This window comes from Rosa chinensis, chromosome 5 (genome assembly GCF_002994745.2).
Source record: "Rosa chinensis cultivar Old Blush chromosome 5, RchiOBHm-V2, whole genome shotgun sequence".
Taxonomy (NCBI): Eukaryota; Viridiplantae; Streptophyta; class Magnoliopsida; order Rosales; family Rosaceae; genus Rosa; species Rosa chinensis.
The window spans coordinates 66,090,759-66,105,845 of NC_037092.1; the positions used below are offsets into that span (position 1 = coordinate 66,090,759).

Consider the following 15,087-nt stretch of genomic DNA (forward strand, 5'->3'; position numbering starts at 1 on the left):
GAAGAGAATCAACAAAATAAAATAAAAATTAGTTTTTGTGTGAAAATACTATTATAACCCCAAAAAACACCTCACCCGCACCGCATGTCCGCACGTGATCAATTTTAACAGATAAGTGACGGAAAATAAGTCGAGGTATCAAGTTGATTTGTTTTCAAAGTTTAGGTATTATTTTGATCATTTTTGTAAGTTGGGTATCATTCTGTCCGGTGCAAAAAAGTTTAGACATCGTTGGTGATAAAAACTCTTATAATAATGTCAGTGACCTTTTATCTTGAACCTGGAAGTGAAACCTTTTGTCTTGAACCAAGACATGTTTTCATGGATTGTTGGGAAGAGATTACCTGCACGGTTTGTTTTGAAGGATCATGAGACTTGTGACGTTTGTGCTAACCTGCTAGATTGTCCTTGATATAAAACAACATGACTAAGACTAATCAGACTTCATATGGTAATGGAAAATTCTAAATAAGTGAGATGGGATTGAGATTGTATTAGCTTTGTCATGGGCATGTGGCCACTGGCCACTACTCATTCTCCTCTCAAAGGTGACAAAACAGAGTGATGCCACCGATGCATCAAAATGATATCCCTTCTGACACTTCCCTTTTGTTAAAGACAATATATGATCCTTTAAAAAAAAAAAAAAAAAAGCCAATATATGATTGGTATGCAGGGGCAGAAGTAGAATTTATAAGTTGATGGGCCGATAAGTAAAAGTAAATTTAACTATATAGATGGTAACAAGTTTAGTACCTATTATTATTTCTATTTTTTGGTGCAAGGTGCTATTATTAATTGGCAAAACTAGGAAGTTTTCATATATAGACTTTTCTATAGAATTTTTTTTATTGAAGACGAGAAATGCTCTTAGTGCATTCTTAAGGAATGCTAACTATTTTTTAATCAAATTTTTGTCAAAGTAACTACAAATTTTGGCCAGCCACTTTAGAAACACATCTGCATCAGTGCTCTCTATTTTAGCTTGTTTTGAATCTATATACTATCCAAGCTTAATTATTCTTTACTTGTGATTGTGCGACTTTAGTTCAATTATCTTCCTTCGGCATATTGCATCTATAACCCAAGCTTTTTTCTTGTTATATATATATATATATATATATATATAAAGTAGTTGGATCAATGGTTATTAGGCAACAGAACTGTGCGAAATACAATGGTCTCACCGCCGCCGATGACACCACAAAATTGTAATTCAATTCAAAATTATTGCAGAATTGGAATCTAAAACTGAATACAGAGATGCATAGATGCAAAATCAAACCCATCAATTGAAGTGATTTGTGGTCAGAAGGGTCATCAAACATCTATAACCCAATCTTCTTCTTCTATAGAATTAAAATATTCCATTCAATTTCAATTCCACCATCTTAGAAACAAATAAGATTGGGAAGTTTCCCACTTGCTGAAAAAAATAAACAAAACGGGGGGGGGGGAGAGAGAGAGAGATAGAGGTAGACGATAATAGAAGAAGAGAATCAACAAAATAAAATAAAAATTAGTTTTTGTGTGAAAATACTATTATAACACCAAAAAACACCTCACCCGCACCGCATGTCCGCACGTGATCAATTTTAACAGATAAGTGACGGAAAATAAGTCGAGGTATCAAGTTGATTTGTTTTCAAAGTTTAGGTATTATTTTGATCATTTTTGTAAGTTGGGTATCATTCTGTCCGGTGCAAAAAAGTTTAGACATCGTTGGTGATAAAAACTCTTATAATAATGTCAGTGACCTTTTATCTTGAACCTGGAAGTGAAACCTTTTGTCTTGAACCAAGACATGTTTTCATGGATTGTTGGGAAGAGATTACCTGCACGGTTTGTTTTGAAGGATCATGAGACTTGTGACGTTTGTGCTAACCTGCTAGATTGTCCTTGATATAAAACAACATGACTAAGACTAATCAGACTTCATATGGTAATGGAAAATTCTAAATAAGTGAGATGGGATTGAGATTGTATTAGCTTTGTCATGGGCATGTGGCCACTGGCCACTACTCATTCTCCTCTCAAAGGTGACAAAACAGAGTGATGCCACCGATGCATCAAAATGATATCCCTTCTGACACTTCCCTTTTGTTAAAGACAATATATGATCCTTTAAAAAAAAAATTAAAAAAAAAGCCAATATATGATTGGTATGCAGGGGCAGAAGTAGAATTTATAAGTTGGTGGGCCGATAAGTAAAAGTAAATTTAACTATATAGATGGTAACAAGTTTAGTACCTATTATTATTTCTATTTTTTGGTGCAAGGTGCTATTATTAATTGGCAAAACTAGGAAGTTTTCATATATAGACTTTTCTATAGAATTTTTTTTATTGAAGACGAGAAATGCTCTTAGTGCATTCTTAAGGAATGCTAACTATTTTTTAATCAAATTTTTGTCAAAGTAGCTACAAATTTTGGCCAGCCACTTTAGAAACACATCTGCATCAGTGCTCTCTATTTTAGCTTGTTTTGAATCTATATACTATCCAAGCTTAATTATTCTTTACTTGTGATTGTGCGACTTTAGTTCAATTATCTTCCTTCGGCATATTGCATCTATAACCCAAGCTTTTTTCTTGTTATATATATATATATATATATATATATATATATAAAAGTAGTTGGATCAATGGTTATTAGGCAACAGAACTGTGCGAAATACAATGGTCTCACCGCCGCCGATGACACCACAAAATTGTAATTCAATTCAAAATTATTGCAGAATTGGAATCTAAAACTGAATACAGAGATGCATAGATGCAAAATCAAACCCATCAATTGAAGTATTTGTGGTCAGAAGGGTCATCAAACATCTATAACCCAATCTTCTTCTTCTATAGAATTAAAATATTCCATTCAATTTCAATTCCACAATCTTAGAAACAAATAAGGTTGGGATGTTTCCCACCTTCCTAAAAAATAAAGAAAGAGAGGGGGGGGGGGGGAGCGAGAGAAGTAGATGATAGATCGATGAGGAAGAAGAGATTCAACAAAATAAAATAAAAAATAATTAAAAATTAGCTTTTGTGTGTTGAAAAAAAAAAAAAAAAAAAAACCTATTATAACCCCAAAACACCTCACATGCACCGTACGTGATCAATTTTAACAGAGAAGTCACGGAAAATAAGCCGAGGTATCAAGTTGATTTGTTTTGGTATTTATTTTGATCACTTTTGAAATTTGGGTATTATTTTGTCCGGTGCAAAAAATTTTAGACACCGTTGGTGATAAAAACTCTTAAGGATATTATCAAGAAGATTCATTATAGATTTGTTTTTTTTTTGGGCCGAAACTAGAAGGAGTCGACTCATAACTTAGTGTAATCCTAATTTATTATAGATTTTCTTTACGTGTAAATTTGTCATTTTCATTTGGGAAAATTTTAGGAATAGTACACTAACTAAGGTCCACCATGCATTTGAGTACTTGAACTTACAAATTATGAACTTTGGTATACGAAATCTGAAGCCCAACCCACTATATAGACACAACGTCAATGACGCCGTGAGAACCTCTGCCACCTGGCATAATTTGAGGGGTAAATTGGTCACCCATCTCTCTATCTCACCCTTACTCTGTCCATCCATCTCTCTCTCTCTCTCTCTCTCTCTCTCTCTCTCTCTCTCTCTCTCTCTCTCTCTCTCTCTCTCTCTCTCTCTCTCCCTCCCTCTCACCTGCAACCACCTCATCTCCCGCCACTACCACACCACCATCGTCATTCTCTCCACTCCGTCCTCCGCTATCCTCTCCTCTTTTTCGAAAACCGACTCGCTCCGGTTCTCCAACTCATCGCCTCTTATGGTCCTCCCTAACCCGAACCCTACTTGCTCCGCCTCCAAGCCGCCCAAGACCTCGACCGCTACCTCTCCAACCGCCTAGTCACTGCTCTCCGGCCACTCTGCGCCGTAATCGACTTCCATATCGTAATCCACTTCGCAGCTCATCATCCAAAACCCCAATTCCAATTCCAATTGAATCTTTCTTCTTCATCATCAAAACCAGTCATTCACACACAGAAACCAGTCCAACCCAAATACGATGGATTTCGAAAATGAACAATACCTAAAGCAAAGGTGAGACGAATTGCAGAGAGACGTCTCCAAGAAGCAAAAGTTCGAGCCCCCTGTCGCCTCCATCATCTCTCTCCTCTGCTTCGCAAGTCCTAGTACACCCTCATCTGCCGCGTCACCGCAGTCTTGAAGAACCGCTACACCTCCCTCTAGTTATGGGCCGACAGGTTGGCCCTCTTCAGCCTTGGCCAAAAAGAACCAATAACCATAAACATTTCCGAGGTTGAGAAGGTGGTTCGTCAAGAAGACGACCTTCCCAATCTCTCACAGCCGAAGCAAGATCTCTCCAAATTTCAGAATGGCGAGGTGGAGGAGATGTGGTGGTCGAGGGGCTCATAGAGAGCTTTCTGGTTTTGGGTATGTGGAGAGAGAGAGAGAGTGAGAGAGAGAGAGGAGATCCGTTTTTTTTTTTTTTTTTGGACCAAAAAAAGAGTCAGAGTACGAGAGCACTAAATTATTCTTTGACAAATGAGTAATGACATAAGAGTAAACGGTGTTAATGACGTCGTGTCTATATAGTGGGTTGGACTTTACATTTGATGTACCAAAGTTCATAATTTGTAAGTTCATGTACACAAATGCATAATGGGCCTTAGTTGATGTAATGTTCCTAAAATTTCCCTATTCATTTTCTTGCACAATCCAGAGTCATACTCAATAATACTCCATGTCCATACATAAATAAAAGACCGCACCTATATATTTATAAACCTGTAATGTCATCATGAAAAACAACACCATAATATTTGTTATTTAGTAATTTTTATGAGGATGTTATAAAATGAAGCCTCTAACGGCCACTTTTCTTTAGTTTCACATTTTAGCTTTCTATAGGCTATCGAAAGACTGACTCCCTATCTTATTTATGGAATAGTAGAACTTGTTTTAGGGAAACGGAATTGAGAGTAAATTGCTGTGTATTCTCATTGATAATAGGGGCCTCTTTATATAGAGGAATACAATGCATAGAATCCGAATCATACAAGGAAATGTAATCATACATTGAATAAGAATCTAGATCCTTCTAATTTAACCCTATTACCACTAGGTCAAGTAACCTAGGGTTTGGGCCAGACGCACAAATAGGAATTTACTTGAACACTCCCCCTTGTGTCGCCCAAACGTGGTGTTTCTCTCATTGCCTCGCTAAAAACCTTGTCGAGTAACAAAAACCCAGTGGGACAAAAATAACCTTAGTCGAAGGGGAAAAAGAGCACAATACACCCATCACCATACATGTAGACACCTCCCCCTGATGTCTGCATCTCCCCTGAAGCATAACTAGAACCCTGACCGATGTCAAGAATTGACTGTGCCACCACCGCCTCCGTTACAGATGAATCTCCTGAAGCATAACTAGAACCCTGACCGACGTCTGGAGTAACACCCTGAGTCAATGTAGGGCAATCCCTCCTATAATGACCCTGCTATCCACATTGATAGCACGTCACATCCCTCGTCTGACGCTGGGGACGATCTCTCCAAGTATGAAATCTCTCTGAGATACCACCATACTGACTAGTGTCGTCACTGAACTGCCACTCAGACTGACCACCTCCCATATTAAGTCCTCCAAAATCAGATAGGGTGATCGAATCCGAGCTAACACGTCTACTACCTCCAGAAGATCCTGAACCAGAAGTAGAAGCAGCTTTCTTGGATGGACCCTAGCTAGGGCCACCCGCATCTCGAGGTCGAACACCAGACAAAAACATAGTCTCAAGTCTCAAAGCAGTATTAACCACCTGATGATAAGTGTAGAATGGTACAGCTGTCAATTGCAGACGGTAATCACCCCCCAGTCCCTCAATAAGCCTGGAGATCCGCTCCTCCTCAGTGCCTACCAAATCTGGCACAAACTGGGATAGCTGGGTGAATCGCTTCTCAAACTCCGACACGGTCTTGTCTCCTTTCTTTAGATGTAAGAACTCATTCTTCATCCGATCACGAATGGCCGTGCCAAAATACCGCCTATTAAAGTGTACTTTGAACTGTTCCCAAGTTATTGGGCCAGCATTCCTGGGTTCCTTGCTAGTCATGTCCCACCAATCATAAGCAACATCATCAAGAAACTCTACTGCCAAGCCCACTTTCCAGTCCTCTGGACAATTAATCTGAGTAAAAACTCTCTCCATTTTGTTCAGCCAATTCTGAGTGTCCAAAGCATCAGGAGCATAGGATAAACTATACGCTCCATGTCTCCTTGCTCGCTCCATGGTAAAATCAGTTCGGGAACTAGGAAGTGTTGCAATCAGCTGCTGGAAAATATGTCCTAAGGGGTTCGCTAGTCCTTCAGGAGCATTCCCATCTCCTGGAGTGGGAGGAGTCTTCCTGCGGTTTCGGCGTCTAGGAGGCATAGCACCTGAATAAGAGATGGATAACAAAGCTCAAGGATTAGGACATTAACCTATCTACTTTACATATATAATGAACACACTAGCACCGAAGAGTATATGATGGGGACCCGCCACGGTCGGGCCATCACTCGGGAGGTACTAGGCGCCATTAAGCATATAAAGTAGTAGGAAAGAAATGAGTCTACAGAACCTAACAACCTAATCCTCTGACACCAAGTTGACAGGACCCGCCCCGAATTTCACCCTGAAATCAGAGGTGGCCCTGTGGGGCCCACTTTAGGAATAACTCTACCAAAAATTTGGCAGAGTCACCCCTAAAATGGACTACCCAAAACCTATAAAAACACATTCACACTTCTAATAACTCATCCCTATTCTTCTAGAGCCGCCCTGCTCCTCAAATCACAACAACTCCACAATTAACCACTGAAAACTTGAACAATACAACATAAACCAAATACATAAGTGCAATTCAAAAACTTTACAACATTTGTCCCACAGGTTATCAGAGCAATCTAAAAGAAAAAGAATTCATAATACAAGTAGGTTCAACAATTAACCTCCAATATGAAAACAACAGCAGCAGATGCTATGCCTCGAATCCTACTATGCCGAACCAGCTACTCTGCAGACTGGGCATTTGAAACCAAAGAGCCCAGGGGAAAGTAGATAAAAACATTAGCGTGAGTGGACAAAAAAATAAGTAATTGTAAATAAAAGGGATTTTATACTTTCCTACATTTATTCCTTTAAAAACTCGATGCATGCAACAATGGTAAAACATTTATCTTTAAAATCAAGAATCTCGTAAAGACAAGCCAGCCCCGCTGGTTAAGGGAAATCGGACTAGCCCCGCTAGTCAAAAATAATATGATAAGTAGGGGAAGATGACAGCCATACGAGTGAGCCTTCAGGCTAAAGTACTCCCATATACTCCCGTATATACCCTTACGCTACTATGTGTGGCGATTAGGATATTGGGCCTCAGCATTACTGTCACAAAGAAAGTAACCAGCGCCACAAAGGTGGACGAGCTTCCGTGATCCCATCACGTCGCCACAAAGGCGTACTCAATGCTAGCATGATAAAATCACCCCAAAGTATGGCACAAGAAAACATATTTGAAAATCCAGTAAATCCTTAAATACATAAGGCTTCCCCAACTCTCGCAAATGAATTTCTAATGACGTGTCCCACACCCCAAGATAATCTCAAGTTCAAAATAAATAGGCGAGAAATAATAATAAAACATAATCTCCGTAAATTGAAACAAAACCAATTCCAAAATCATCATCAAGGCATTCCCAATGCCAAAACCGAAAGTCTATAAATAAATAAGAAATATAACTCCATCGAAATCACATTTCGAAAATCTTTTTTTAAAAAAAAATCTCAAATCAACAAATAGAAATATAATTAAATAGTATAATTCCAGAAATCACCTCAGAAATAAAAAAATTCCTCAAATATTATTATAAATCATAACCAACCTCAGAAAAATCATTATTGAAAGCAATTCTACGAGATAAAGCGAAATCAATCTCCGAAATTTAAATCATATGCTTGAAATGTAATATGATAAATAACTTGAACATTACTTTAAGAAATAAATGCATGCATCATTATTTAAAAACAAAAGTCCACTCACAGTATACAGCTAATGTGGTATCCAAGCGTAAGGATCCTCATCGAGCGATAGGTTGGTACCTCGTCCTGTACACAATTATATTCCGTAAACAACAATTCAATAAATAAATACGATTAAAAAAAATCCCGAAAACCCCACGTAATCCAACATCTCCATTTCTTTCTGAATTCAAGCCAAACTCCACCATTAATATCCTTCCGTCGATTAAAGTATTCCATATTGGAAGCAAGGGAAATCCGAAGGTCGGATTCCCACAAATCGACAACTGAAACTCCCAAACTTTGGAAATTCACAATCAATGTCAAACTTCTCCCAAAATTCACCAAAATCACATATTCAACCTCTAAAACAATTATCGGATTTAATTAGCTAAAAATCACAATTAAAAAGCTGCCCCACGCACCACTGCCGCCGCCACCAGTTCCAATGGCCACCAAAATTTGGCAGCACCACCTACTCAACGAACCCAACACTTTTCTCAACTAACAAATTCTAATTTTACCTTTGAGTGCTTGAAATCGGCCAGTGAAAATTTTTCAGAAATTTCAAAACCCTAGAATCAGGTTTTTGCTTGATTCTCCCTCCACACTGCAAATTGATGCATGAAACTTTAGGGGAAAGATAAATGGCCCGAGGCACTCCTATTGGACTTGGTTTGGTGGCCGGAGATGGCCGGAATTGGAAGGAATCGCCGGAAATGCCGCACTGCTACAGTAATCTTCTTGACTTGAATTCTAGCTTCTCCGGCCAAATCGTCGTGACCCACGACCACAGGCATATAGGAGAGGAGGAGAGGAGTCGACCCATTCCCATTGGCCATATGTACAGCTGCACCACCGCCCCTACTTTCTTGCTTTTGTCTACATTACAATCTCTTCAATGCTCAAGTCTTATCCTTCTGTAGTTCTCATTGTCTGCAGAATCGTGTACCTCAACCAGTGTTGATACTTAAGTTGTGAATGTCTTTGTTATGAAGTTATGTTATATACGGAATTTTATTTTGTTTTTCTCTTGCCTACTATTATTCACTTTCAGTCAAGTTGGGGATTCAGCTCTGTACTTTGGTTTGTTGGGCTGGTTTGTCTACGAACTGCCAGGCAGGTTCTCTTTTTTGATCATGCAGTAAGCACATAGATAATTGGTTCATTAGTTGATGTTGTGAAATATGCCAAAACTATGGTGTACATATATGCATTTGCCTTATAGCCCTGTGGTATCCAATTATGTGAGAGACTGAGGTCAATTCAATGGAGTTTGTATCAAACTGATAGTCCACTTTTTAGATTTTGTTTTGTTGGTCTGTAGTAAGGACTGTGATAATATTTATGAGTTAAATGCTTCACTAATAAGCTCTTTTGATTTTTATATATCAGACCTCCTACCAGATTTGCACATATTTGTTTTGTTCTTTTTATGCAATATCTTGTTCCTCACTGAGAATGAAGGAATATTAGTTAAGTTACATCTCAATTTGCTGTCATGTTGCATTGTGGTTAGACATTCAATGCTGGTGAGCTTGGTAAAGACAGAATAGACTGTTAACTACATGGTCTTAATTGTTTCTAGTACCTAACATGTGGCTAATAAAGTTGATGAGGACCTGTGCAGGCTTCTTCTTTAAATTGATGAGGACTTGTGCAGACTTCTCTTTAAATGAAAGAGGACTTGTGCAGACTTCTTCTTTAAATGAAAGAGGACTTGTGCAGACTGATAGCATAAATTGCAGGTTTTATACTCATCATGTCAATCTCAAACATTATATATATTCCTTTTGATATTTATGATTGAACCATCTATAAGTGCTTGGTTGCTTAGTTTAATAACTCTTTCAATAACACATGTACTCCTGCTAAAACGCTTCCATAAGTTCTTTTATCAAATCTTTGAAGATTTGAGTTGATGTGCATTAAATAGGATTGTACTGCAATATTAAAGAGCATTAAATCTAGATACTTTTTTGTTTAATGTTCTTTTTCATCTGTTGGCAACTAAAACTGATATACAGAAGCACTACATAATTTGGGTTCTTTTCTGATTAAGTTTGTATCATCTTCTTCCATGGATTCTCAATATTCACGGCAAGACTCAGAGCATGAAAATGTTGATGAGGTCTGTCAAGTGGCTAACAAAAGGCCTCCAAGAGGTCCCAGCTTTAATGTAGAGGAGGATAAACTTCTTATAAGTGCTTGGTTGAATACTGGTATGGATTCAATACAAGGCAATGATCAAAAGCTGCAGACTTTTTGGGGGAAAATTACAGAGTACTATCATCAGTATAAGTCCTTTGACAGTGATCGTTCACAATCGATGCTGACACAACGGTGGGGAAAAATACAAAAGATGGTGAACAAATTTTCAGGATGTTTTGCAGCTATAAATGAAAGGCATGAAAGTGGGAAGACTGAACAAGACAAGGTAAACTCTATTACAAAAGCTACTCAATACAATGTCTTCAAAGTAATGCCTCTAAGCACCATGATATAATATAATTATTTTTAATCAGTTTTTACTCTCTTCAGATTGCAGATGCAAAGAAGATGTTTGAAGCACAAGAAAAGCTTTGGTTCAATCTTGATCATGCTTGGATTTTGTTGAGGCACCAACCAAAGTGGATACAATTAATGCAAGAGCTGGACAGCAAGAAAAGTAAGCAAAGATCTAAGTCTTGTATAACTAATATCTCATCATCTTCAACTACAGGCCATCTCATAGATATTGAAGAAGACACGAACACTTGCTTTCCAGTGTCTAGACCACTGGGTAAGAAGGTTGAAAAAAGAAAGCTGAAAGAAACCACTGGTCAATTGGTGCAAATACAAAAATTACATCAAGAGAAAAAAGAAAGAGATGAAAAGAAACTAGAAATTATGGAGAAAGTTGAAGTTGACAAAGAGAAACTGCGAGTTAGGAAACTTGAGGCTGAGAATAAGAAATTTGAGACTGAGATGAGAATTATGTATATGGATACATCTACTATGAATCCTGAGCAGAGGGCATATTATTCCAAACTTTAGATGAAAATTTTGCAAGGTGATATATGAAGTTTGATAAGTTTATTCCTTCGATTGTTTTTGAGCACTACTTGGTCTTGTAATATGCAGCATGAGTCTGTATGGAGGTCATGAAAGCCTTCTAGATTTTTTTGTTTGGATCAGTTTGTTGGTTTCCAGCAGTGCACTTGATGTTTATGTTCAAAAGCTGTTTATGTTTCGATTATATTTATTCCCATATCTCAAATGTCTCATAATCTCAATTGCATCTCAATTGATTTACAAGATAAAAAAAAAAAAAGGAAAAACAACATAAATAGAATTTTATATATTAAAGTAATATTCAAATTTGACATAGTCATTGGAGCTTAAGGGATGTCAAAATGTTGCTATATCAAATTTGCCATGTCATATGTCAAATTCAAATTTGACCCAAACCAAAAGAAAAAGCCATTGGAGATGCTGTTAGACTACAAATATAGTTCGGTTTCGCCGGACGGAGATGGAGCAACCCAAAACAAAGGCTGGCCGGTTGGCCTCCGTCGCTTAAGGCCAACCCCGACTGCATCTGCTGCCATCTTTGACATTGAGCTGATCAGTAATAGATTTCAACATGGCAACGAACATTTACAAACTCCTCAACGCAATGATATACCATGTCGCAGATGCATTGTTTATAGATTTTCAAACTGAAGAAACAAAAGAAAAACCTTGGTCTTCAAAGAAACCAACTAATGCAGCAAAAGAAGTTTAGCATAAGGCCGGACAATATTATAATTTTAGCACCGTATGTCCTTTGAACACCCTTCCCACTCCTTTAACCCACAATTTCCATAGAAAAAAAGAAACCAAAAGGAGGAAAACACAAAAGATGACTATTTTTAGAGTAGTCTTGATCCTACTAATATATAACAACGGTCAAGGTAATTCTGATCATCATTGTAGCCGCTTATTATGTTGCAAGTATGTGCTGCTCGTCCCAGAGTGGGCAGGAACAAGGTTTCTTGTCCTTCCATTCAGCTCCACAAGTGTAGCAAAACTGATATCCACATCTACAAAGACAATGGAACCATGAAATAAGCCACAATTAAGCATTGGCATAAAGGAAAAAATAGAAGCATCCAGAAATATCAAGAGAAACTAGGAAAGGCCCTAGAATTAGATCTGTTGATAGAAAACCAGCATCGCAGACAACGTTGGCCAACAAACCAAAGCATAAATCATAACGAAAACGATATCAACAACATTTACAGATTGGATTTTGGTGATTGTGTGATAGTGTCAATTTCACACCTAAAACTAGAGGAACTTGTTCAGGTAAGCCATCTTGATTTCACTGGCCGCTTAGTAAAATTTCTGTCCTTGCTTCATTCCTCTCTATACCGAACAAAAAAATCCCACTTTCAAAAGATAGTGCTAATTTATAAATTGGCAAGAACAATTTGTAACAAGAACACGATATAAATAAATAAATAATTATATATATATATATATATATATCTATATATATAGGTCAAATAGAAGAGTTAAGTACCTGCAAGTAATGTGGTAACAACCTTGTGCAAGTTCAACCATGTGGTTGCACTTAACACACTGCCGCCAGAGTCTCTTTGTAGCCAGTGACTTCAGCATTTGATGTTCTTTAGGGAAATTGTGTGACGTTTGGTACTCATCACAGGTCAATTCAAAATGCCAAGGAACCAAGCACTTGATACAAAAATAGTAGTGGCATTTCATGCATTTTCTGGCTCCAGATTCCTCAGCACCAACATAAGAAGTTTTGGTATATTCTAAGATCTCCTTCTTGGACATTAATGCAGAACACTTGGGATATTGGCAATAGACTCTGTCTGTAACATGAATAGAAGACTCCTTGATTCGTTGGTTCATAACCTCAACTAGTTTAGGTGCCAAGAAGAAATTCTCATAGCTATCAATATTCACTTCGGATTTGCAGCCTTCATGAGGACAATGCGCCACCATCCCATTAAGCAACCTTACTTCCACGTGCTGTTTCATACAAGAAATGCAATACCTGTGCAGACAACCATCGATTGAAAACATTCGAGCAACATCAGTTTCTTCATAACATATGACACAAGTCTCCTTCAAACACTTGCCATTGCTTGTTTCTGCTTGCCAGGTGATCTGGGAAACTATAGCCTCTCTTGCAAATTTAAATGCAAACTTAATATCACCACGTGCCACAAGTGAAGGGCTGCAGGATTCAAATTCTTTTTGTAGAAGAGCAACTTGGTTGACTAGTGTTGCAATTTTGCTGTTTCCAGGAACCACTCTGTTTGTAAACTACAATTTAAAAAATGTCAAGTATCTAATAAGTGGCACCAAACATTCTATTAGTTATATGTTCAATGATCTCTCTAAATCCAAGAAGTGTATACTATAAATGACAAGAGTTGAGCGTTTTCTGGTTAATTCAATTCCCTTTGTGATGACTGACAGTTCAAATAAATTTTCAAGTATAGTCCTCTGTTCACTCTCTCACAATGCTTCCCCTACCAAAACCCATAAATATCATACTGTTTAATTCCATACATTTTTACCCTGGCTAAGAAAACATCCCAAAGTTTTCACACAAGCCGACAGCTACTATCATGAAGATAATACCAAAGTAAACCAAGGATGCAAAAGCAATCACGTGAAATGATAAAACATTAAGAGAAAAGAAACTAATTAACCCTTAACGAATAATCAAATGAGTACTTTATGCTAAGACTCACATATTGGTAAAGCTTGTTATCATCACAGAAAAATGTGACATTCTTCAAGTCCATAGTAAGAGCTTTATTAAGCCCTTCAACCAGAGCCTCAAGCTCCGCAGCCTCATCGCTCAGTCTCTCACCCTCAACCACCGCCTCCATATTCTTCTTCACCTCGAAAACCAGATTATCTCTAGGGTCACAAATCGCAACCCCAATTCCACCCACCGCCATTTTCACATTCTTCACCAACTCTTCACTAATCAAACCCTTGCAGTACAATCTCAAACACTCTGTCTCCGCCGCAGCTTTTCCCGACGACGACGACGACGCCCCATCTGTACAGAACGGCCGTTCGTACACGTCCCCGTGATTCCTCCAGTATTCCTCCGGCAAGTCACTGACGTCGATCGCGAACTTGTGGTCGTGAATCCGACGGTCCAGATCCTCCTTCGCCTTCCTCGCCTCCAAAACGCTGCGCTCGTGGTCCTCGTACTCCTGCGAGAACCTCTCCACGTCCTCCAGCAGCAGCGTGGCGGCGATGTCCAACACGTCGTCGTTTGGCTCGTACGGCTGCGACGGAGGAGGAGACTGCGAAGTACTCGGCGATGGATTGAGCGCCAGAGAGGCGGTCATGGCTTCTTGCATTTGGAGATTGAAGGCCAAGTCGAGGTCGGCGTCTAGGGTTTTGGCCGCCAAGAGCTCCCTGCGCTGCTCCGAGAGGATGACGTGGACGTCGGTTTGGTCCGTTGGGGTTTCCATGACTTCTGAGACTGAAAGAGTAAAGCTTGGTAGAGCAGGAAGAGACCAAGACTCTCTGTCTTGGGGAAAATGAGAGTCCGTTCGATTTCGCCACGTGTGCTTGCGAAATTCTAGCAATTTTGATTATTGTGTTTGGCCAATGCTCTTCCCGAGTTCCCGCTTTAGAAAACATTGATTAAAATCAACATTTTTTTTTTTTTAAGTAGTTTGACTAACTTTGACCATGGGCATTAAAGTTGAGTCTTGAAACTCCCCTTCCCCATTTGGATTTAAGAAATCTTTTGATTCAAGAATTTGAAGTTTTGGGAAATGAAATTCATTCATTTTCTGTGTTTTGTAAGTATAAAGATAGAAACAATTTCTCAAAAAGCTATAAAAATACCACATCCTTATTTTCTATACGGGAAGAAAATAATTTGTCCCGAGAGAGAAGTTTGAGAAAACTATACCGCTTGGCTTTTGGTGCTTCGATGGTTTGTGAGGGTCCATCCGGCGAGGCATCCTTGTGGCGTCATTGTCGGACGG

The 15,087-nt window shown here is 38.5% G+C and overlaps 2 protein-coding genes across 5 annotated transcripts; one reads left to right on the forward strand and one right to left on the reverse strand.

Annotated features, from left to right (window-relative positions):
• Nucleotides 1–9,722: 9,722 nt before the first annotated feature.
• LOC112167992 (glutathione S-transferase T3-like) lies at nucleotides 9,723–11,276 on the forward strand. 4 transcript variants are annotated; one of them, XM_040507050.1, is made up of 3 exons: nucleotides 9,723–9,816; nucleotides 10,180–10,505; nucleotides 10,610–11,276. In XM_040507050.1, exons 2-3 carry the CDS (start codon nucleotides 10,293–10,295, stop codon nucleotides 11,102–11,104), a joined length of 708 nt encoding a protein of 235 aa, XP_040362984.1. In that variant the 5' UTR covers nucleotides 9,723–9,816; nucleotides 10,180–10,292; the 3' UTR covers nucleotides 11,105–11,276. The 4 variants fall into 4 exon arrangements, with proteins under 4 accessions (XP_040362984.1, XP_040362985.1, XP_040362983.1 ...); XM_040507051.1 differs by having other exon boundaries at nucleotides 9,733–9,816; nucleotides 10,174–10,505; XM_040507049.1 differs by having other exon boundaries at nucleotides 9,755–9,816; nucleotides 10,131–10,505; nucleotides 10,610–11,274.
• A 430-nt stretch (nucleotides 11,277–11,706) lies between these two features.
• On the reverse strand, nucleotides 11,707–14,664 carry LOC112167991. The gene is made up of 3 exons (XM_024305099.2): nucleotides 13,822–14,664; nucleotides 12,615–13,387; nucleotides 11,707–12,132 (listed from the first exon to the last, which is right to left on the reverse strand). The coding sequence occupies exons 1-3, from the start codon at nucleotides 14,560–14,562 to the stop codon at nucleotides 12,033–12,035; spliced, it is 1,614 nt and encodes a 537-aa protein (XP_024160867.1). The 5' UTR covers nucleotides 14,563–14,664; the 3' UTR covers nucleotides 11,707–12,032.
• Nucleotides 14,665–15,087: the final 423 nt, after the last annotated feature.

Coding starts and splice junctions, on each gene's coding strand:
- LOC112167991 (XM_024305099.2), bottom strand. CDS start 14,562: ATGGAAACCCCAACGGACCAAACCGACGTCCACGTCATCCTCTCGGAG. Junction 13,388..13,821: donor ATAACAAGCTTTACCAATAT/GTGAGTCTTAGC, acceptor TTTAAATTGTAG/TTTACAAACAGAGTGGTTCC. Junction 12,133..12,614: donor TGTTACCACATTACTTGCAG/GTACTTAACTCT, acceptor TTGTCTTTGTAG/ATGTGGATATCAGTTTTGCT.
- LOC112167992 (XM_040507049.1), top strand. CDS start 10,149: ATGGATTCTCAATATTCACGGCAAGACTCAGAGCATGAAAATGTTGAT. Junction 10,506..10,609: donor GGAAGACTGAACAAGACAAG/GTAAACTCTATT, acceptor TACTCTCTTCAG/ATTGCAGATGCAAAGAAGAT.